General features: G+C 33.2%; 1 protein-coding gene and 1 long non-coding RNA gene across 2 annotated transcripts; both read left to right on the top strand.

Annotated features, from left to right (window-relative positions):
• Positions 1-2,845: 2,845 nt before the first annotated feature.
• Positions 2,846-10,487, top strand: LOC133323622 (uncharacterized). The gene is made up of 3 exons (XR_009754093.1): positions 2,846-2,903; positions 10,121-10,199; positions 10,362-10,487. It is a non-coding gene; the product is annotated as an uncharacterized LOC133323622 (long non-coding RNA).
• Positions 10,488-10,522: 35 nt separating this feature from the next.
• Positions 10,523-25,333, top strand: LOC133323625 (RNA-binding protein 39). Its single transcript, XM_061532540.1, has 5 exons — positions 10,523-10,534; positions 10,940-11,070; positions 22,516-22,890; positions 22,946-23,498; positions 24,661-25,333. Exons 1-5 carry the CDS (start codon positions 10,523-10,525, stop codon positions 25,294-25,296), a joined length of 1,707 nt encoding a protein of 568 aa, XP_061388524.1. The 3' UTR covers positions 25,297-25,333.
• Positions 25,334-25,954: the final 621 nt, after the last annotated feature.

Genomic DNA, 25,954 nt, shown 5'->3' with positions numbered 1-25,954 from the left:
TTTTTCACAAATTATGTCAAATATGTATTAAAAAATGGCATTATTATTAAACAATTAATCGGTGAAAAGTAAAAGGAAATTTATTTTTGATGGCATGAATTTTGAACCAATTAAGCGGGAAAATCAATCTTGGTCCAAAGGTCACAGATAAGGCTGAGTTTTTGTACTAAAAAGTACTAAATATGGTATCATTTGTATTTGGCGAACCAGTAGATATCTGAAATTTGGATTGAGGGTCACTGATGGCGTGTAGAATAGATGTAGCAAAGGACTTTTTGGAAATTCGAACTATAAGTATCGGAAAAGTAGTGAAATGTACTACATTTGGTACAATTTCGTAGCATTTGAATGGATTGAGCTAAAAACTTGAAATTTTGAATGCAAATTAATGTTGAGAATTAGGGTCGATATGAGGAGAGTGTGTACTCATGTGGAAAGTGTGTACTCATGTGTACGAAATGTACTATATTTGGTGCAAATTTGATTTGAAGGTACAAATCGAGCTGGAATTTGTTTGGAAATTTGTCACTTATGTGTACGAAAAGTACTAAATCGTACTATAATCGGTACAGTTCGGATTTGGGTGATCGTATAAAGCGGGAACAATGAAATTTGGAGTCAAGATCACTGTAGGGGTGTTGGAATGGGGTCAGGATTCAGTATACGAAAATAATACTTATGGGTACTAAATGGTACTAAATTTGGTACAATTTGAATTTTAGGTGAACCAATAGAGCTAGAATCATGAAATTTGGAGCCAGGATCACTGTTGAGGTGTAAGATTGAGATATGAAATTTGTCACTTATGTGTACGAAAAGTACTAAATCGTACTATAATCGGTACAGTTTGGATTTGGGTGATCCTATAAAGCGGGAACAATGAAATTTGGAGTCAAGATCACTGTAGGGGTGTTGGAATGGGGTCAGGATTCAGTATACGAAAATAATACTTATGGGTACTAAATGGTACTAAATTTGGTACAATTTGAATTTTAGGTGAACCAATAGAGCTAGAATCATGAAATTTGGAGCCAGGATCACTGTTGAGGTGTAAGATTGAGATATGATTTAGGATCACTGTGGAGGTGTAGGATTGGGGTATGTAGGAGGGTTTGGAAATTGGTACTACTATGTACTAAATTTAGTACGATTTGATTTATTGGGTGAACCGAAAGAGTTGGAATCTTGAACTTTTGATTTATGAGCACTGTGAAGGAGTAGGATTGGGGTATGTAGGAAGATTTGGAAATTGGTACTACTATGTACTAAATTTAGTACAACTTGAATTGTGGGTGAACCGATAGAGTTGGAACTGTGTACTAAATTTGGTACAATTTTAATTGTGAGTGAAACTATATAGTTGGAATCCTGAAACTTGGATTTAGGATCACTATGGGGGTGTAGGTTTGTGGTAAGAAGGGGGTTTTAGAAATTCGTACTACTGTGTACTAAATTTGGTACAATTTAAATTGTGGGTGAACCGATAGAGTTGGAATCCTGAAACTTGAATTTAGGATCAGTGTGGGGGGTATGATTGGGCTATGTAGAATGTTTTGGAAATTGGTACTACTGTGTACTAAATTTGGCACAATTTGAATTGTGAGTGAACTGATAGAGTTTGAATCCTGAAAATGGATTTAGGATCACTGTGGGGGTGTTGGTTTGGGTTAAGTTGGAAGTTTTTGAAATTCGTACTACTGTGTACTAAATTTGGTACAATTTGTATTGTGGGTGAACCGATAGAGTTTGAATCCTGAAACTTCGATTTAGGATCATTGTGGGGGTGTAGGATTGGGGTATGTAGGGAGTTTTGGAAATTTGAACTAATGTGTACCAAATTTGGTACAATTTGAATTGTGGGTGAACCGGTAAAGTTTGAATCCTGAAACTTAAATTTAGGATCACTGTGGGGTGTTGGTTTGGGTTAAGCAGGAAATTTTGGAAATTCTTAGTGATCACTGTGGGGGGGGGTGTAGGATTGGGGTATGTAGGAAGTTTTGGAAATTGGTACAACTATGTACTAAATTTGGTAGAATTTGAATTGTGGGTGAACCAATAGCGGGTGGGTGAATTTTGGCACTGCTCTGTACAAAATTTGGTATAATTTGAATTATGGATGGACCGATAGAATTGGAATCCTGAAACTTATATTTTGGAAATTCATACTACTGTGTACTAAACTTACTAACTTGGATTTGAGTGAATCTTTAGAGCTCGAACCATTAAAATTGATACTAAATGGTACTCAAATTTAATTTATGGTCGATATTAATGTGTGGATTGTTTTTTCAGACATATGCAGTTTTATCTAAAAATAAAATAATATGTTAATTCATTATTAAATATTTCTTACATTCGCTAACGAAGTTGCGGGCATATGGTAATAATAAATAAAAATACAATTTTTTGTTGGTACGTTACTGTAAAACCGTACGTTTTGTGGTTTTACAAAATATTAAATGTCACATCTCTATTTCCACTGAGAGGCAATAAAATGCTCGACCGGCCTTTGTCGCAATGTGTAAACAACCGCTTATAGTCGATTTAGAAAACCTTGTCTAAAGGCGCTTACAGGCAATGGTTCTGCTACCTCATTCAATATTGTTCAGTGAGTTCATCATTATCGGCCATTTTGTCTTCTCCTCCCATTCGTTAGCAGGTGGAACGTTTTTCAATTTTTTTTCAGTCCAGAACAAAATCACGTTTGTTGCACTAATTTTTAATGAGTAAATTGGAAAATTGGTGGTAGAAAGAAATATTTATAAAATCTAGCAAGAAGGTTGTGTTCATCGAACAGTGTATAGAATATTATTCAAATTTGGACTCTTCTGTAGGTCTGGACATTAAAGATGGCTGAGGAATTTGATGTGGAAGCCATGCTGGAAGCGCCGTACGTGAAAAACGTAAGTCTAAGGGATATTTTATAAGCCAAAAGGGTTCTCTTTCAAACATTTCTTCTACGTTGTATTTTTTTTTTTTGTTATATATGGTGGGGTTTAATATGTATTTATTTAGAGTCGATGATATCGCAATAACCGATTAGCACATAAAATAACATATTTATCATGAAAAAAAGGTTTAGTTTAAGAAATATTTGATATCGTTCTTCTCACAATCATTGTGGTCGAGATATCTGACGCTAGTCACTGTACAGTGACGTCGAATTCGATGTTCGAATTTTATGGTATTAAAATATTTATGGAAATGATTCCCATCACCCAAATAAGTGTAGTTATTGTATTTTTGGCTTGCGGATACATATAGCTTTAATATTGCCGTAGGTCTGTTTGTGTAACAATACATGTCTCTTTACCCGTGTTCGAAAATTTTAAAGTAATTAGGATGTATGGGTACAACACTGTGAGGTATCGCGCCGGTACACAAACACTGAAAAATATTTTAGTGTTGTTGTACCAGTGTTGCGTTCCTCATGCTGGTACACTAAAGGCGTTGGGTATCGCAGTTTGAGCTAAAAATCCTAATGTTGCGCTATGTGGGAACAAGTCAAGTTTAGAGGCCCCACTGGGATCGGTATGAAATCTGAAAGGTATACGCATTTTACGTGGGGGAAATGTATACTTTCCGATATAGGGTAAGTGTACCGTTTCACCATCCCGAGTGCATTTTTCCACTATATTGTGTTTCGGTTCATCTGTTGATGCAATAAAAATTTGTTAAATTAATTCGTATTAAAGTAGATAAAAATGATAATCAGGTAAAATAGTGCCCTTGTGCCAATATTCGATACTTTCTTCCAATTGTCGGCCTGTCATGTCCCAATAGCCGACATTTCGCATTTTAGTTAAACAAAAATTATATATTTAATCGATTTTTCTGCTATTTTCCATTTTGAGTCAAAATGATAGTTTATCCTTTTTTAGGTTAAGCTCTTTATATGCATTTTGGAATTTATCTTTGAATTACAAGTTAAATAAATTTGAATTGAAATTGAAAACGTGCTTAATTCATTAATATGCCGACTATAGGAAAACCTTAAAAATGTTTGTTCCCAAGGGCGGCATCGATAAAAACATCATAATTACAAAAAAATGGTAATCATTTTAAAATGATATTTGGTATCATTTTTAAACTTATGGAGAGTACTTTAAATCTCGAAAAGCAGTTCTGCGTAAAAACCTATATAATATAAACAATTATATTAAATTTTGACGAAATGCTATTGTTCATCTGCGACAGCGTGGAGTGTATTGGAAAAAGTATTTCATTGGTCTATCGCGTAGACGGATCACTGTGATCAGCTGCTTACTGTAAAAATTTCAATTGTTGACAAAATGTATATAGTGCTCCGGCTGCTGTACTTATCTTTTCTTAGTGTACCAACTACGGTTTGCGATTTCCCGTCGTCAGTCACTTATTTCTTTTTGTAATATCAGTGAAATTGAATGGTCGATGGACGTTTGTTGATCTTACAATGTTTTCAAGATAACATCAACAATACTTTAAATGTATGGCATAATTCCAGCAAAATAACCCTTCAAAAGGAAATTCAGAATAAAGTTTCTCGTGACATTCGCCATATCCGGAACAGTTGCTACAACGTGGGTTTCAAAATATAATTCCATCAGTTTTTCTTTAAGGGGACCCCCCCCCCATTCTCGGGGTCAAAAATTTTGTTGATATAATTCGAATCTACACTAATTAAAGAATGTCCCTACAAAATTTCAAATGAAAATCTCAAGAACTCTTGAAGATATAGCCGATTTATTGTGTCAGCATCAAGTGACGGCTGAAGGGCTTCACAAACTTTAAACTCGTTTTTCTCTAAACATTTTTTTGCGAATGGCGGGCACGATTACTCAAAAACTAATAACCCAATCGATTTCAAATTTTTACACGTTTCTCTGTGAGTGTATAGCTATCGTATGAACTAGGATAAAGCCAATTGGTGAAAATCTTCCTTATTTTTTGACTTGGGCTTTGGTAAAAAATCGCCGATTTTCAAAAATATTTTTTCAAATGTCCAACATTTTTTTAATTTTAGAGCGAAGTCAATAATCCTAGTTCATACGAGAGCCAGACATGTACTCTTTCTAACACTGTTGGAATTTTCGCATTCCGATGTTCCAGTGAGGAGTTATCATGCCCGCCATCAAAAATAAGGACTTTTCTTTAATTACAAAAAACAATAACAAAATTTTTTTGTAAATTATTTTTCTTCTATTTTAAATCTTCAATTATATATGTGTAAAGTTACAAACCGTAACAAGCATTGGTATTGATTTATCAGCCCATTGAAAATCTTGAAAAATTAAAATCGAGAATGGGTGGGGTTCCCTTAATCATTTTCCGAATTTCGAACCTGTCTATTATATAAGTCGGGTTTAAAATAAGCACTTCCACTTATACACACATTAAAATCTCCCCTTGTAGTTGTTGTTATCGATAACAAACAATACGACGGATGGATCAACTGAGACATTCTGTTTATGTCTTAAGCATTGAAATTATTAATTCCGTATTAATATTTATTTAGAAATACAATTATTCGTTTTCGCGGGAAATACTATCGGGAAATCCCGGGAATATCGATGTCAAAAAGTCGGGAAATCCCGGAAGTATCCGGGACGGGAATTCCCGACCCCAAACCCTAGTACCAACACATGGAACACTAGGATTGTCGTTGTGCTCTGGTTGAGAAGCACTACAATATTTTTTTATCTTTCAACTCATTAATGCTTTTTTAATATTTTTTAAAGTTCATGAAAGAGAATAAATTTAGAGAGCAGCTTTGACTTGTATAAAAATTGGCTGTGAAAAATGTACTCACTAAATTATAGAATAAGGAAATGATTATAAAATAAGGAAATGATTACCAATTATATAAATATTGGCCTTTAAAAATGTACGCAGTAAATTATGAAATAAGGACATGATTACCAATGCATGCATTTGCTTGATAAAATAGAAGTCTAGAAGTCTAATGAAGAAAATTGTTGATTTACTTACATTGAATTTTGTAATAATTTTTTATAAATTGTTAATATAATTAAACAAAATGCATTGTTTATTGATAACAGAGGAGACGACCTTTACTTAAAGTATAATTTTGGGTCATAACTATGTAGTTAAATTGTAATTCACCTTTGTTACGGTTGGTGCAGTCATGTCGAAAATGGTGCACAGTCGTATTTATACGACAAATCGGTGTTATGAAAGTCCTTACAATACATCAAATTATTCTTCAAAGATTCTGCTGACGACAGCATACAAAAAACTATCAAATATTTTTTAATTTAACAATATTTACTGAATAATTGTTACAATAATATTTGTTTTATTGAATTTCTCAGTATTCATAAGAATTTAACATATCATGTCAAAAGTTTGGTCGGACGAACATGTCGTTTCAAATGTCTTGAGAATACCTCGTAAGTAATAATTAGCCAAAATCTCTTAGGATGGGGTGTGAAGATGTGTATTTTTCGATGTTATATACATCATCTTTCATCCTCATGACTTTCACTAAAGCGGAGTGATTTCCAAGGAAATTACAATATTTGTCACCAAAAGTAATTTCGGATATCAGATATATCACATTTAAGCGACAACAGTAAAACGGAGTCGACTTTATAGTTGCATTCCTCCTTTTTAGATTCACCAGAGGTAATCCTATTTCTATTCAGGTATTGTTGGTATAATTACTTGTATGTTGTGAAAGATGAAATAGGCAATGTTTTAGTGGTTTCTAAAGAACATTATAACTACAAAAATATTGTGTCCAATTGATTTCTAGGCCCGAATACGAACAATATGTATATGGATGTTTTTGAATAATTTAGGAACAATATGCTCTTTGTACATATCGTTCCATTAAAACTAATACGATATAAATGTTAATTCTGTGCATTTACGATATCAATGTCTGTAAAAATATCTCAACTAACAAACGTTTTTTGGAGTTTTTATTGCAATTACAAATAAATGATTAAGAATTCATAATTGTTGGGAAACTCATAATTTCATTCATGTAATTCATGTCTACAGTTATTCAAACCTGTAGTACTTAGTTCATCAAATTTGTAAAGCAAATGCTTAAATTCGCGGAGTAGAAAAAAAGTTTCGTTGATTTGAACTGTGAAGAATCGAATATGTTATGTCTACCATAAAAGAAATTATTGGAAGACAAATATGAAGGAGAAAGACGAATCCAGAATATAGTAATCATACAATATTTTACATAACATTTGCAATTACTTGATAATAATGTTATTGTCAACGAAGATATGGTAGAATTGGTTTCTAAATGTTGCCTTAACATCGTTGCATTTGAATTAGATTTGGTAAATTTGAAGATAATACTCATTATTTAGGCCTTCAAAATTATAATCTAAATTTAGATGACGCACACATATTATTTTTGTGGAAAATTGAAACAGGAAAAGTTTAGTCCATGGCATTGGATATATAAAGTGCAGTACATTACCTTTGGATGCTATCACAGAATAATTAATAAGAATTATAATTATTTTTTTTTATTACAATCTGATCCTGTTAAATTATTAAACATAAATCATTTGCATAAATCAAAAATCGTGATGATTATATCATACATATTCTAATTGAGAAGCTGTAGAAATACCACTGTCCCATATAAAGTGTAAGTAAATTGACAACTTAAAACTCATTTTCTGCAAAATCGATTTTTTTGATTTATGCCGGTCTTGGAGAAAATGAGCTTTATGTTTAGACCTGATAATGGACGACACATCAAAGAAATAAAAACTAAAAATTAAATTTTTTTGTCAAGTTATGCGCTTTGCAGTCGCTTTGTATTCGAATTGTACCAAAGGTACCTTCTGAAATATTTTTGATTTTTATTAAAATAAGCCTAAAGGACAATTTAAAATGACTTTTTCGTTTATATTGCGTTCGCTTTTTTTCGGAAAAAAATGTACAGTGTCTCACGAATGAAAGGATTTAGCGAAGACAAATTTTGTGCATATCCTATTTAGCGAGCGCAAAAGTCTGACTAAAAACACGATTTTTAAACATTTCGATTTTTGCATTTTACTAAAAAGTCGACTTTTCGATCTTTCGACTTTTCCAATCTGTTTAAAAATCAATTTTCGACTTTAAACGACTAAAGCATGGTATAATAATAAAAGGTAACAGCAAGTGTTGTTGTACAAAAAACGATACAACAACCACATGGAAATTTGTTGTTATAAGTTCTACTAGTGTCAACTCATTTGACAGAAAAATGTAAACAAACAAACAAATTATCATCAAATTATTTTTATTTTGAAAATGGAATATTTTCGAATCCTCAAAATAAAAATTGAAAAACATGAATGAAAATCTATCAAATTTATATTTCTATCGCTTCCACATCTTTCCTTTAATTGAGCCATTGCCATATATATGTGTAACACATATGACAATGCTGGGAATAGCGAGTTATTCCTTCAAGAAAGATTTGCTTCCTCAAACTTTCCCAGCAGGCAGATTGAGTAAATTGAATACGGGAGCACATTAATAAAGAACAATTTCAAATTGTATGCGTTCCCAATTTTCCTGTTGGGTGATTTTTTAAAAACATAATTTGTCAAATTCATATTGACACTAGTATTACGTTGGAATCAAATCAGCTGGAATTTGCTGTTACCTTTTATAATTGTACCATGCGACTAAAGCAAAATCGAATTAAAATTTATTACGAAAATCGAAAGTCGATCTTGAAAAGTCGACTTTGCGTTATCATAAAAGATCAAAAGTCGACTTCAACTTTTAGACTTTTCAAAAAAAAAAAAATCGGTTAATCGATTAGTCAATTTATTTATCCCTAATTTAACATAGTTGCATTAAAACTGTGCACAGAAAATAGATCTATGGTCACGGAAAAAAATTCGGGGCTCAAAGGGTTAATACTAATGTATGGAACTATACAGCAAACAATAAGATTTTCATAATATATTACATACATATTTGTATAAACTCTCAAATAAATAAAATAAATGTAACTACGTATAAAGGTTATGTTTTTGTATTAAACATTATAAAGCCGCTCTATACTTGCTTTGTTTGAATTAATTTTTACAAAAAAAGGTCAAATCACGAATCCGTGTTGTGCAACTTCTATAAAAGTAAAGAATGCTAAATAACGGTGTTTTCTAAGAGTAAAGTGAAAGCCAGTAACAATCTCAATACTACACTGCAAAGAAAATCAACACAACAACCAACCAAAAGTTATCGTTCTTTGTTATGGGATCAGCTGACGTTACTTAGCTGCGACGGCATAAGACTAGTCTCCGTGGGCGGTATTCTCTCTGTGTTCACTTGTAGATTTTGCAAATGATTTTCCATAATGTTAGTGAATAAAACTTGCAACATCACTCATCGTAAACTGTGATAGTACCTCCTAGGCGGGAGAGATTAGAGATACGACATTACATTACGGTAAAAATTACTGGAGCATACACTATGATGTGATCAGTCATCTTTGCATTTATTAAACCTGAGGTCCTATGATCCTTATTTCCTGGATTCGAGAATAACTTAACCGTAGAACACTATTTCCTTGTACCGGTATAAATGCTGTAACATATTTGTAATTTTGTTGTCGGTTTCTGATCTGGGAGTGGAAATGGGAAAATTCGTTATGGGTCAAGTTTAGAGTTATTGTGTGATAAACAACGTATGTATTTGCAGCTAGTGCTAGTTGTTCTCTCTCTCTCGCCATGGCATGTCTCACATACAATTGTTAAAACCCAATTCGCATCATATATTCATTCATTTCATTCAGCTGTGTTCTTTTCTCGTCCAAAGGTATTTATTTTTATTATACACACTCTATTATTACACACTACTATTTCTAATTTAATCGAGAACGGCTTTCCTAAGCACATCAAGAGGTATATATCAGTTTTTTATAAGGTTATTTTTGAATTTAGGTATCCCCGAAAATTGTCAATTTTCAAGCAAAAATTATTATTTTTCCATTAGTCGCTTCGCTGGGATATTTATGTGCATCACTTTGTTTTGAATGTGATAATCCCCTTTGATAATTTTATGCGTTCAAATGTTGGATCTATTTTTATGAACATTTAACATTGAAATACGTTAAAATAGAATAATTTTCAAGGGTGAAATGTCTTTGCAGAAAACCTTTATACTCAATTTGTTGCTAGAGATTGATTCATTTTGGTCATTCTTAAATATGTAGAGCTGGAGACCATTTGGTAAGTTTTGAATGTGCCAACAAAAAAATCGACTAATATTTTTAAAAATACATTGTATCAAAGAAATTTATTATTCGATGAATATTAATTTTTATGATACTTAAATCGCTATAATATAATTATCTATTGAACAATCAAACTGAACCTGGACTAAATTTTCAGATGATTGCACATACATACACATTTGGGTCTGGGCAGCACATGTCATATGCAGGAGTTAAAGGCAAACCTATTCACATAAATTACTGCTACCCCAATATGACTATACCAATCAACTATTCGTCAACAGATTGTTTGTATGAAACTAAAAGTAAAGAGTAATAATGCATATAAATGTACAAATGTGAAATATCGCCAAAATTGTGGCGACCCACCGACATACTAATGCTATTATATTCATATAGGTAGATACGTAGATCCATTGAAGGAACCATTCAACAAAGTCAATAAAAATGAAATACCATCGAGAACGGTGCAAAGTTGTTCAAAAGTTACTAAGATTGGGCAATTAAGCACTATTACTGATTTTGTAATTAAGACAATAAAATGAATTATTAGAAATAAACAAATTAACACAGAGATATCTAATTAATTTGATTTACTTTCTCTTGTTTAACCAACTTTTGTTATTACAATCATCAACCACCACAAAAATATCACAAAATTATTACTTCCATTTACAATGTGTGGCGGCGGTAAATGTTTCTCCCAAATTGTAACTTCTTGCGATAACGTAATAGATATCTAACGCTGGCAGTGGCTCGAGGGAAGACGAAGCAAACAGCAGGGGTGCTGGACGAGATGAGTCTGAAGACAAACGAAAAAGCAGAAAATGTTCGTCTCCTCATAATGGTAGAAAAAATACATCTAGGTGAGTATATATTTTTAAAATCCATGTATATTTTACTAATTTATTTATATACAGTATCAAAGAAATATAAACAAATTATATTTAATTTGTTAAAATTACCTTTTAAAGCGATAAATAAAACATTAACAAAAAATTAATTTTATACTAAAAAAACATTACTTAAAAATATGTTTATACTAGAAGAGCTCCCTCAGTATTGAGTGGATCTATATTTATTTTGAATCACTGCCCATATAATTCACTAGGTTTTCACACACTTCCGGTGGTACTGAATACCACTCTTCCTTGATCTTCTCCCTCAGATATTGTTTTATTATGTGACCGAAAGTTACGAAGGATTTTTAATGGGGTTTGGATCGTTAGACTGACTGGCCAATCCATTGAACTATATGTAATTTGCTCAGTTTTTGAAGCAAACATTAATTTAAAAAATCGGCCTCTCCAGTAGATTTTCAATGGAATTACTATTACAATTTTGTATGTTTTTGGAGAGTGCGTTAATACAGACAGATTTAATATCCCTTTAAAACCTTTTTTTTTGTTCGTTCCCACGCCTCTTACACCTGCCCCTGCCGACCGAGGGGGCTATCTCCCTATACGCAGGGAGCACGTACACACCAACGACCGGACTAAGGCGGCTTAGTAGTGATTTAACAATACCTGCTACAGATAGATCATCAGCCGGCAATTAGTAATAATACAACAAATATAAATTAGAATTAGATACATTAAACAGACATTACATTAACAAAAGCTACAATAAAACATTTGACAACTGCTGCTCAAATTTCAGGGTCTACTGTTTCCAAGCCCAGTATAGAATTCTTGATAGCATGCAATGGTCTACTTAGGCATATTACATTACTTATGCTATTATATATTAAACATAAGGACCTCATTGGGTTGCTTAGTTCGTAATTAGTTCTCGCGATGGACAATTTCAACGGTTCAAGATTACGTGTTCTTCGAGAGGGAACACAAAAAATTATTTCTCCCGTAAGAAAAGGTGAATCAATCAGACCACATGTTTATTTAATAATAAATAATGCTCTTAACATGAAACGTCCTTTTTCTAGTGTTGGAAGATTAATTAACAATAAGCGACTTTTATAAGGTGGAAGAAATTCCGATGGGTTCCAAATTAGGCCACGCAAGGCAAAGTTTAAAAACTGAACTTGAACTGACCCAATTTTATCACAGTGACATTTATAAAACGGACTCCAAAGAATGCAACCACATTCTAGGACAATACTAACAAATAATCTTTTTGTGACATAAGGGTCATCAAACTCTTTAGACCAGCGTTTAATGAATCCTAATAAAGAATTGGCTTTATTAACACAAGAATCGATATGAAGATGAAACCTTAGTTTAGGATCTAAGATCAGAGAAAGAATCAACATTGTCCAGTTTGTATGACCCTATAAAGTAGTCGGATTGTATTGGATGTGATCTGAATAAGGAACATTTCTTACATTTTTTTTTAAATTAAGAGACATTCCATTTGCACTGCACCAGTTACAGAGTGAGTGTAAATCGTACTGCAAATAAACTGAATTACGTGTGTATGCGAAAACAGCTTGACATCATCTGCATACATTAGTATTTTGGAATAAAGAATGGAATTCGGAAGATCATTTAGATAAAGAAGAAACAATAACGGACTCAAATGACTTCCTTGCGGAACTCCAGAGGAAACAACAATATCTTTTGAAAAGGAATCACTGGACAAAATTTTTTGGGTACAATCCTCTAAATAGGATGAAATCCAGCTTAAAAGAATTGACGGGAACCCTATAACATCATTAAGTTTATGGAGCAATAGCTTATGAACTCTTGGAATTTACGAATTTAAAAAAGCAATTAGGATTATTCAATATGTTTAATCGTATCTGTGTTAAATGCTGAGAATAACATCTAGAATAATATCGGCTCCTCGCCAATGAATACTTTGCATAATTAAGACCAGTATTTGAATTTTTAAATTTTTGAAATAATCTACTTTGTATATTGTGTAACCGTTTAAGAGTCGGTGTAAACCAGGAAGGACTCTGATCATTCAATTTGTTTACAGTAGGAACATAATGATTTAGAGAAGTATTTAGTAGTTCGTAAAATCTTGATACACACGAATCGATGTCACCACTTAGATCCCATATAGTTGAAAACAAGAACGTAGTTGCACAATATTAGTTTTAGCAAAGTTACGTCTGTTAATTGAATTTTTTGCGGGCGTAGTATTAGAAGAATTATTCTTTTTTTTCGACGTTCCCACGCCTCTCATTCCCACCCCTGCCGACCGAGGGGCGACCTCCCCTTACGTAGGGATCGCGTACACACCATGATCCGAATCATGATGGGATGTGAGAGTGGAATAGAAAAACCAGCTACAGAATCTACTTCAAGTTTTACTACTCATTTAAAAATACAATAATATTAGATTTTATTTGTTCTACGCTCAAGCAAAAATCTACATTAGAGTATACAGAGTTAAAGTCAATACACATTTTACTAAGAGGATCTCCCATAGAGTAATTCGTGCGGTGGAAGTCTACATATAACAGTTGATAGTGTCTACTAGATCGGAAAGGAACATTTATTCTAATGGAAGAAATTAGGAAATCCGAAGGTATATTACCATTTAATATTTTTAGTACCATCATAGTATTCAACATAATACGTCTACTTTTCAATGTAGGCAAACGAATTAATTTTAACCTGCTAGTATAAGATGACAACACAAAACTACTATTCCAATGTAATCTACTCAGTGCAAAAAGTAAAAATTGTTTCTGCACGGATTCGATTTTATCGGGATATATTGCATATTGGGGATCCCATACAACAGAACCGTATTCTAAAATAGGTCTAGAAGAGACGTAAATAGTTGTTTCGTTATATATGGATCCGAGAATTCTTTGGCCCACCGTTTTATAAATCCTAAGACACCATAGGCTTTATTTACCATAGATATAACATGATTGTTAAAATTTAATTTTGGATCCATTAGAATACCAAGATCAACGAAAGAATCTACAGCTGATAAAACCGAACTATTAATATAGTAATGTCTTATCGAGAAAGAATTTCTAGAAAAACACATATGTTTACATTTATTTAAATTCAAGTCCATACAATTTAGGCTGCACCATTGAAATAGGCTATTTAAATCATGGTGGAGTAAATCAGCTTGCTTTTCAGAATGATGGGAAATGAACAACTTGACATCGTCTGCATACATTAACAATTTGGAATGCGATACAGAATTTGTACAAATCATTTACAAATTTCTTCAATTCTAAATTCACAGTGAGCGTAGGATGATAAATGTCTTCAGGAATTACATATGGAGAGCCTCTAGATTGAGATATTTAAGGTAGACGAAAATACTAAATCTAATAGTTTCTCTTTAACATTCAATACGTCATTTACCTGGTAAAGGCAGAGTTCAAAAATTTTATCACTTTTTTTTATTAATATGTAAAAGAGAGATAATAAACCGATGGTTATTACAGGCGACATTCTTCTCTAAACAACATTCTTTCATATGCCACTTTTATTTAGGTTAGGTTTGGGGATGTGCAGTCACTTATGTGGCTGCAGCACTCTGGGACCGTCAGGTCCATTGTGATCATCCACGAGAAGAAAAGAGATAAGGAGTGATCTATAGGGGAGAGAAGATTGGGGGAAATAAAGAGATATGTGAAGCTTACAAGAAAATTTAAGAAGGTAAGTTTGGAATAATGTCGATGGCTATGGAGATCGGACAGAAGATATATTACGTGTCGAGGTTGCACTTTTCCAACCACTTTAGGTTTCTAATTATGCTGTAGATTAGAGCAGGTTCAGTTGCTGAGAGGAAGCTAAGACTCGTTGGAAAATGAGACCTCACTAGTCTGTGCCGCCTGTAAACCAGGGCTGGACAGTGACACAGAAGATGCTCAATTGTCTCCGTCTCCTCCTCGTCAACACAGAGTCTACAGTAACCAATTGCATCATGATCCCATTTACTAGTTAGTAAAGATTTGATATAACGAGATTTGATGGCTTTAATAGCCGCTTGACTATCCACGAAAATAGTCACCGGTTCAACGACCTCTGCTGTTGACTGTTCATCCTAGCTTATTTCTGTTAACCACCTTGCCAATGAGATCAAAATCTAGAGTCACAGGAGGCTGAGTGTCACCACGTTCATGGTATCCATATCTTTGCAACCTGGGAAATGAGTCTCAGCTAGGAGATTAAGAGTCTCAGAACCAGAGTCCGTCCACGCTTCATTCTGTTTCTTGATACTTTCGATGGACTTCGGATCCTTGGATAGTAATCTTCGAAACCTAGCAGCGTCGTTGACTCCTTCTATCGACGCACAGAAATTTATCCAAGACTTTTTCTTTGCAAGATTGATCACATTCTTGTATTTGTTGAAGCTAGCTCTATAGGAGTTCCAGTCAATATCGAGTTTTGATTTATGCGGCCTGTTGTACAGTTGTCTTGTCACTTTCCTGAGCTCACCAAGTTCCCTGTTCCACCACACTGGCTGAGATTTGTCCAGAGGGTATGTAAGCGGACAGGATTCCTTATGGCATCTGAGAAGAACGTCCGTTAGATTGTCCACGGCCCCATTAAGTTCCACAGCTGTTCCTAAGTTTGTATTAAGAGTCAGATGGGAGTTCGTTAGATCCGTGAATATCTCCCAGTTTGTTCTCCTTGGATTCCTATAAGGCTGTTGTTTACCTCCGTCAAAAGAGATCTCGAAGAAAATCTTCAAATGATCCAATTTGTGTGGTGTAAATATTGATTACAAGGAAGTGCACCATTGCTGCTACATATACAATGGGAAATCGGTTCTAGTTAAATTTAATTCTGTGCATACAAGGGACATGATAATGGCTAAATATTCTCGGCTTCCTTCCTTGTCCTTGTGTGATGTTGTGAACACTGATTGTAATTCACGTCTATACTTGAATGATCATCTAACTTCTCCGGCCGCGATTTTGGTCTATAAGTGTCGTAAACTTCGCCAGCAAGGTCGAATTTCTAAGTTTGTTTTAAGGAATGGTGACGTACCAACTGTGCTCCTGTCTTTTCCTGATGCTCCTTCCAAGGTTCTGGATGCCGTCGAATGTGCTGAACTGTTCTCCAATTAAGTGATGTCTTGTTGATAAATCATGGTTTTAATTTCATTTTTCGATATTTAATCTGTTTGTTATGAATTATTCAAATCTAGGTAATATTGTTAGCAACAACTCTTTTTTGCGTTCTATGTTAAGTGCACTTTCTAACTGTAATTTGAACATCGCGCATTTTAATTGTAGGAGCTTTAATTTGTCTGCACGTTCTTCAAAGCTCTCTGAAATACGAAATCTATTTGAATCCAGTTTGTTAAATGTTATAGGTGTTACAGAGACTTGGCTTAAACCTGAAGTGTCGTCTAAGAAAATTTCAATTCCTGGCTATTGTTGTGTAAGGAATGACCGCCTCAATCAAAGTGGTGGGGGTGTTGCGTTGTATATTTCTAAGTCTTTGGTATACAAGGTTGTCTATACAAGTGGGGAGGGTAGTCCGGTCGAATGTCTTTTTGTTGAGCTGCAGATTGCTTCTTGTAAGGTACTTGTCGGCGTCGTTTATCTTCCTCGTAGAATCGGATATTTCTGATATGTTGATTAAGTATTCTAATGTTGTGATCATGGGTGATTTTAACATTGATCTTTTTAATATTTCTGCGGCGGCCCGGTGCAGGGAATTTTGCTCGAGGCAAAATGTATCTATTGTGCATAATTGTTTGCCAACACACTTTTGTGCTTCGCACAATTCGATGTCTTTGTTAGACTATTTTTTAGTTTCAGATCATATGGATGTGCAGATTTCTAAACAATTTTTTGTCCAGGTATTTCAGATCATTCTGTGATTTTTTTATCTATTGGTATGGTGTTGGAAAAAGTTGAACGATATGTTGAGTTTACTGATTATGATTCTGTGAGTTCTGATTGCTTGTTGGATGGGATATGGCTGTGTTATACTCTTCTAGTGATGTTAATGTTCAGTGGGATTATTTTTTACAGTGTCTGGTCTTCATTTTGATGACTGGTTTCAGAATCCTCAAATTACGTTCTTGGTTTCCGTTAGGGATTTAGCCTTCAAAGTTTATTTGATGGACAAATCTGCTTCAAATTGGAAAATTTTTTGTAGGGCGAGGAATAGGGCTAAAGGTATGATTCGGAAGGTTAGAAAAGAGGCGCATGCAAACTTGTTTACTAATATTTCTTCTTCTAGAGATTTCTGGGATGTTGTCAAATCTAGAGGGTTGTTGGATACTGATTCCTATGATTGTAATCTAGATGTTGATGAATTGAATCAAACGTTCGTTCGTAATCAACTGCCTTCGTCTCACATTGATACTCAATTTTTGAATATTGATCGAGGTTTCTCGTTTCGTTGCATTGATTTAGGGGAATTAGAAAAAGCTTTTTTTATGATCAAGTCAAATGCTTCTGGATTGGATGGTTTTTCTTTGAAATTCCTTAGAAAAGTGTTCCCGCTTCTTTCTCGTGATTTTATGCACATTGTTAACACTATTTTATCTACTTCGGTCTTTCCTGATGAGTGGAAAATTTCTAGGATAATTCCCATAAGGAAAAAGGGTTCAAGTGATTTCCGACCTATTTCAATGCTTCCAATCCTATCGAAAGTTGTTGAACATATTATAAAAGCACAAATTCAGTCACATTTTGAAACTAATATGTTTTTGGATGATGCACAGTGTGGGTTTCGTAAAGGTAGGAACACGTCGTCTTTGTTATTAGGCTTGGCCGATGCTATTCGTAGTAACTGCAATTATAGCAAATTCGCTGTTTTACTTTCGTTGGACCTCGAGAACGCATTTGACAGAGTTGATCACAATTTGTTGTTGAACAAGCTTTGTGCTTTTTACAAATTTTCTGGTACTGCATGTTCCTTGCTTCACTCCTATTTGTCAAATAGAAAACAACTTGTTTGTATTGGCAATAGGTATAGCAACGTGTTGCCTGTTTCAAGTGGTGTACCCCAGGGTTCGGTTTTGGGGCCGCTCCTCTTTATAATTTTTATAAATTATCTTTTCCCTCAACTGGGTGCCTGGTGTAGTCAGTTTGCTTATGCTGATGACATCCAGTTGTTGTTTAGAGGTGATGTTCGATCTTCTCTGGTTGCCCAGTCGAAAATAGATCTGGTAATGGGTATTTTGTTATCTTGGATGGTGGATAATAATCTTAGGATAAACCCTTTAAAAACAAAGGCAATCTGTTTTTCCCGCAATAGAAATTTTAATATTAGTGTGTCGTATGATGATACAAGCATTCAGGTACTTCGCATTTTATTTTACATTTTGTTCAGTTGGCGGTAAACAGGACTTTATTAAAATACGTTTAATTTTGTTCTTTTTCAAAATGATGAAAGCTCAATCGCCTATGTTTCTATTTCAATCGTTTTGTTTTTTGCACTCTACGCGACTTAATCTATTGTCTGTTCCTAATGCTTCTCTTCTTATGACAAATTCTTTTGTGGTTAGAACAGCCAGAATATTTAACATGTTTCCTATTTATTTGAGAAATTTTAGCGTCTCTGTAAATATTTTTTCAAAATTGTTGTTTCAGAAATTTTCTGGTGTTATTAATTATACCTATTGGTGTTGACCTTTGGAAAATAATAGATTTATATTTTGGTGGTTTCACCTGTTTGTTCTTGCGCTTTGTGCCTATTATTTTAATTTGTGAAAGTTTTTGAAAGTGCACTTAATATTTTTTTATTATGTATTATATATATATTGTTAATATATTTATATTGTTAGTTTTAATGTTAATTTAATTATGTTAACTTAATTTAATTATGTTAGATTGTGTAGGAGTAGTTTTTATTATGGTATTTATGATTGTATGAATTTGTTTTAATTTTTTGAATTTTTATTGCTATTTTTTTGGGGTAGTTTATCCTTTGTTAGGTTAAGCACATCATATGCATTTTGTAATTTATCTTTAATGGGCCTGAAGGCTTTGAATTACATGTTAAATAAAATTGAATTGAAATTGAATTGAATGACGGAGTCATCTAAATTTGAGAGAGTTAAGTCTCTATCCCTAATTTTAATGGTCGGATCGCTACCCTATTACATATACGTAAATTATGGGATAGAATAAAATCGAAAATAGACTCACCTCGTTTGTTGGAAAGATTAGATTTCAACTCTTTTTACCTACTACACAGGCCCTCACCTTGTCCCTCATGGACGCGGCGAATATGTCAAAGTTGGCATTTCTTAATCCAAAAACCATCCTTTTATAAATAAATGGCTCCTGAACCAAGGCGATGTCCACTTTTATTTTTAATCAATGCTGGAAAAAGTAAATTTTTTATAGTATATATCCTAAAGAGAACCCAGGTCCGATATCTCGTATTATCTTCTTTCGAGATTTCTTCTCCCTTTCCTTGGAAAACCTACTTGTGGTTACGAGCAACTTTATTTGTTTTGTAGTCAAAATTCGAGTTTGCAAGTTTCGTATTTTTCGTCCAAATTGTTATTGTAGGTAACAATATGTTTCTTTGCCTTTTTATTGTTGTTTTATACTAAAGTTCCCTACAAAAAAGATAAATCATAAAATACGCAAACAAACGCAATTTAAGATAAATTGGAATCAATTTAGAAGACTTTCATTAATATATTTCAGTTTCCAAAAAATCGAACAAATTCAGACTTAAGTGTAAAAAAAACTAAATAATATCAAAATTCGAGTTTACCCTGTTTCGTAGTTTTCTTCTAAATTATTGTTGTTGTAAATAACAATATGTTTCTTTGCTTATTTATTGTGGTTTTATCCTAAAGTTCCCTAAAATACGCAAACAATCGTAATTTAAGACTAATTGGAATCAACTTAGAAGATTCTCAATAATATATTTCAGTTTCCAAAAGATCGGACAAATTCAGACTTAAACGACATTTACATTAGAACTTTTTACCAGGTTAACCTTCTTTGTGAGGATTAATTTGACATAAATACAATGGAAAGACATTTGAAACCCACTGTGTTAACAAAATCCCATATAATGTAAACGTACTATTAAGTGTAAAAAACTAACACAGTTCTTTTTTGCATCGATATACAAAAAATATTATCAGCCTTATTCTGGATGTCAATTCCACGTGAATTTACTCGCTCTTCCCCTTCGACTTATTCTGAACAACATTTTCCTGTGAATTTTTTCGCATTCTCGATTCCGCCTTATTCTGAATGAAGTTCGAAAGCGAAAAAATCCTCTTTGGGGAAAAATTAGGTATTCTGGATGACAGGGAGTAGGAGAATGAGATGAAATTTTGTGCGAAATTTTTCGCTAATAAATTCAAGGGGAGCTGACTACAAAAACATACGTATTAAATATTTGTATGAAAAACATTTACATAATACTTATTCTATGACGATTTAGAATATTATAAATGATAGTAAGCAAATTTTTAACTGGAAAACAACAAATAAAATGTCATTGGAAATCCTATTGATAACGATGCATGCTTAACCAAATATTGCCAAGGAATGTATAAAGGTAATAAAGAGTATTTAAGTCGAGTTTGATGCATTTTGGATGCGAAATATACAGACATTTTGGGTGAGGAAAAACTTAAAAAAAATTATGAAAAACAAAAATAAATTTTCAAAAAAAAAGAAATAAATAAATTAAAAAAAAAAAAAATATCGTGTGCATGATTTGAAGTAAGAAATAAAGGAGTAGGAGCAAATCATAACTGGCCACTTTAAGAATATGGGGAGATAAAATATAGAAATTAAATCAAGAGGTACACAATTATGTAGTGAAATAATAAACTGTGAATTAATTAATTCAATCGCAGATTTCTTCCCATTATTCGTTGTGTTATTGTCATCATAAAAAATGTTTTTTTTTTTATTTGTAATCTATTGTAGTTGTTGCACCAAATTGCATCAAAACAATGAACAGCTGTTTCACATGCCATATTTTAGGTTGCCATATTTTTAAACTTTAATTTATTTTCTTTTAATTACAAAGCCTTTATACAACGGATTATTTATATATCACATTTGTATTGTTATAATTTTTAATAAAAAAATCAATAAATAAAATATTGAAAAATATTACACAATTAAATTACAATGGGGCAACACACATTGCAACTTAAATTACAATATGGCAACACACATTACAACTTAAATTACAATATGGCAACACTAATCTTTTTTTCAACCACCATTTCCGCATCTCGCATTTTTTGCGTCTCCCTATTCATTTTTTTAATAAGGCGAGAATGTGAAAACGAAATTTTTTTTACATGCGAGATATCTCCCAGCGAATATCCAGAATAAGGCTGTATCTATTAAATAAAAAGGACACATGTTTTATATGTTTTCATTTTTTAAACTTTTCTTAGTTTATTTAATTTAATTATCGAATTTTGGAATTTGACTGCGATTTACAGCTTTTTATGCAATAAATCTTATAGAATCTTATAGAATAAGGCGAGAATGTGAAAACGAAATTTTTTTACATGCGAGATATCTCCCAGCTAATATCCAGAATAAGGCTGTATATATTAAATAAATAGGACACATGTTTTATATGTTTTCATTTTTTAAACTTTTCTTAGTTTATTTAATTTAATTATCGAAATTTGGAATTTGACTGCGATTTACAGCTTTTTATGCAATAAATCTTATAGAATCATATTTTTTGAAGAGTTTCTTTTAAACGACATAAAATAATCTTATTCACCACTATACCGTATGTCGTCTTCGTTGTGATACATTCCATCCGAATGGTATGCAAATTTATTTGGCACATTTTGCGTAAAAAATCGTTTGTTTTTTCCATGATTTGAAAAATATTTCACACACACAATTATAAAAGAGAAACATTTGAAAATGAAAAAAAAAATATTTTCAAAATTATCATACATTCCCGTTTTGTTTTCATACACAAAGATAACAAAATAACAAAACAATACTTAACAAAATTTATATATTGTTCCGCATATATAAAAACTAGACAATTTTTTTATTTTCATTTATGATTTTCAATTTTACTGCAAAATTTTGAAAATTCTATAAATATAATAAAAATTTAATTTATTTTCGATAATCACTCAATTGTTAGGGATGGGACAAATTTCTTGGATATTCAAAGAACAAATAAGAGAGCGGTCTTCGATCCCAAACGACCCGAGTCTTATTCGACCAACGTCTGTCTCTTCAGCCCATTGTGTGAAAGCAATAGGGTTGCTATAACAACAACTTCAACTGGTCTTAACCATAGTTAATCTTATAAATAAAACTTCCGTAGTAAGAAATATAAAACTATTTAAGTACAATATTAAATATATGTGAAAATTAAATATACAACTCACATAGTTTTTCACTTCATTTAAATATTAAGTTCTGTTCTTTTCAGGAGCCGATCAACATCACGCGATGTTGAAGACAGCAAACACCAGCGTTATTCGGATCGTGATAGAGGTAAAGATAGGGATCATTATCGATCTAAAGAGTGTGATAGGGAACGAAAGAGATCTTCAAGGGAAAGAGATCGCGATCGCCACAGTAGTCGCACCAAAGATGGCAGGGTTAGAAGCCGATCCCGCGAAAGACGACGTACTCGATCTAGGGATAGAAAAAGTTCTCGATCGCGATCAGAACGAAAGAGTAGTCGATCGCATGATCACAGACGAAGTCGATCCAGGGATCGTCGACATAAAGACCATCTCAGCCCTATAAGAGAGCGAGGACGCAGTCGTTCTTACCGGCGGTCTAGATCGCGTGAGAGAAGGTATTCATGAAATAATTACAATATTTACATTATCTAATAAAATTTATTCTTTAAGTTATCGCCACCACAGTGGATCTCCGCGTCCATTTCGACGGGGGCGCACTCCTTCCAATGGCTTGGGACCGGATCGTTCCCCACAAGCAGAACTCAGTCCTGAAGAACGTGATGCACGTACCATTTTCTGTATGCAGTTATCACAGAGAGTCCGTGCCCGTGATCTGGAAGAATTCTTTTCCAGTGTTGGTAAAGTACGCGATGTTCGTCTAATAACGTGCAACAAAACAAAGCGATTTAAAGGAATAGCATATATTGAGTTCAAAGATCCAGAATCCGTTGCTCTTGCTTTAGGTTTATCGGGTCAACGACTGTTAGGGGTACCAATTGTCGTGCAACATACACAGGCTGAGAAAAATCGTATAGCAAATGCTGTACCTACGTTTACACCCAAAAATCATACTGGACCAATGCGATTGTATGTGGGATCTTTACATTTTAATATTACGGAAGATATGTTACGTGGAATATTTGAACCTTTTGGAAAAATTGATTCAATTCAATTAATAATGGATACGGAAACGGGGCGCTCAAAAGGATACGGATTTATTACGGTAAGCATTTTTATGTTACTAATATGTATAACAATGTCGAATGAAATTTATGAAATGTACATTCCAAAGCATATTTTTAAAGAATTCAAGAAAAATGTGAGTTTAAAAATTTTCAATTTAGTTTTACGGTTTATAAAAATTTAAATAAATACGAAATACTGCCATTCATGATACAGTAACTCTGCAGACAGAGCAAGCAAGTTGTAGTGTGTATTTGATATTGTGAACATCTGTAGAAGCAGCAGTGGATTATGTATATCGTCATCATAAATGCAAACGGACGTAACTACAGAAAAAACCGAAATGGAGGGCTACCGTAAAAAATTGGCCGATATATCTTATTTTCAATACAAACATCCCAGAAGTAACATTAATATAAATTCCGAATTTATATCTTCTATACTGCGAGGTGTAGTTTCTTACATAAAACATACTATTGTAGTTATGTCCATTTGAATTTCTTTAATAAGATCGCTGTTTTTGACGTTAGATGTCTAAATTTTTGTGTGAACATGTAGTTTGATTAAACGAACATTAATCAAACAAAAAGTCAATTTCGAATTTTTCTGTAGTTACGTCCGTTTGCATTTATGATGACGATATGGGAGCTATATCTAAATCTGAACCGATTTTCACGAGAAATATAGGGACTTTAATGCACCATTTACACAAAATCGGATGAAAATGTGTGTGGTAGCTATGTCTAAATCTGAACCGATTTCAACAAAACTTAACACTCGTCACTCCGGACTCAATTTGGTATGCTGTACAAATTTTAGTCTCAATCGGATAATTATTTGTCACTTTGTTGTACTACAATTGTTTCAGAAAATATCAAGTTAAAAGGACGTAACTGACATAAAACCTTAAAAAAATACTTTTTTCAAAAAATAAATACGGCTCTATAGTGCTCTATAGTTAAACTATGAAAAATTTCGAGCAATGGTCAATTTTTATAGATTTTATAACGTTTTTTCCTTCTCCTGTAAAATTAGTAGTAATAGTAGTAGTTAAGTCCGTTTGAATTTATGATGACGATATGTACCTTGGTACTTACATACATTTTAAGGAAACATGTTTACGAAGTCTTTCTTTCATTCGACATTGTGTATAACGCCATAAATTAAGTGCATTATGTATTATTAACCATTTTTATTTTCAGTATCACAATGCAGAGGATGCAAAAAAAGCATTGGAACAACTGAATGGGTTCGAACTTGCAGGACGTCCAATGAAAGTTGGCAATGTAACGGAGAGACTTGACATGAACACATCTTCTCTAGATACAGATGAAATGGATCGGAGTGGCATTGATTTGGGCGCTACTGGAAGATTACAATTGATGTTTAAATTGGCAGAAGGCGCCGGTCTTGCCGTTCCTCAGGCAGCTGCTAACGCACTGTTAGCGACCGCTCCACAACCAGTACCCATAAACACACAGGCTCAAAATCCTCCGATAGCAACGCAATGCTTTCTCTTATCCAATATGTTCGATCCACGCACAGAAACTAATCCCAACTGGGATTCCGAAATACGTGATGATGTTATTGAGGAATGTTCTAAACATGGAGGCGTCTTGCATATATTTGTCGATAAAGTCACTCCAACTGGCAATGTATATGTAAAATGCCCGAGCATAACAACAGCCGTATTAGCTGTTAATGCATTACATGGACGTTGGTTTGCAGGGCGTGTAATTGGTGCAACATATGTACCACTTCTCAATTACCACTCAATGTTCCCCGATGCTATTACAGCCGTTAATCTACTTACCACAAATAGGAAATCCAATGATTAAATGACTGTAAGATAAATATTTTGATCTGTCATGAGTTCAGCTCTCCTCGATCATACTTTATGGGACATTGGGGTTGAAATGGTGGTTTTTATTCCATTGGTAGATATGCATGCGCATTCCTGTCCTTTAGATTAAGACTTTTTATCGATATTTTTAATATTCATTGGAGAGTATAAATAAATGTTACGTTGAAGCATTATTAATAAAATAAACATCTAAATACAGTACTTCTCAATTTTTCTTTTAACAAAAATTTAAAGGTATTTTTCATTTCATTGTCGAGTGTGAGAGTTACACACCAGTGATACGCTTGCGGTAGCGTTTTTGTGACTTGCGTTATTCATAAAAGTTACCAATTTAATCCAAACTCTGCATATTGAAATATGTCTTCCAGGCCTATATCAATCTCGAAGATAATGAATATCAGACAACCCTTTTTGATACGCCCATTCAAATTAATAAAATTTGGTTAAAAACTAAATTTGTTTATTTATTTAGTAAAAAGAAAGCTTCTATGCCAATTTAAAAAAGTTTCAAATTCTGTTATGAACACATGTTAACAGGTGTTCAAAAAAGACGCATCCGCAATTTTTTTACAATAAAAGCACGCATTTCTATTTTTTCCATGGTAAAAAATTGCGGATGAGTCTTTTTTGAA

Source organism: Musca vetustissima, unplaced genomic scaffold (genome assembly GCF_032173495.1).
Source record: "Musca vetustissima isolate MV318-11 ecotype Yass unplaced genomic scaffold, APGP_CSIRO_Mvet_v1 utg701, whole genome shotgun sequence".
NCBI lineage: Eukaryota > Metazoa > Arthropoda > Insecta > Diptera > Muscidae > Musca > Musca vetustissima.
The sequence above is the reverse complement of the archived record's forward strand: the minus strand, read 5'-3'. Positions and strand labels throughout refer to the sequence as shown.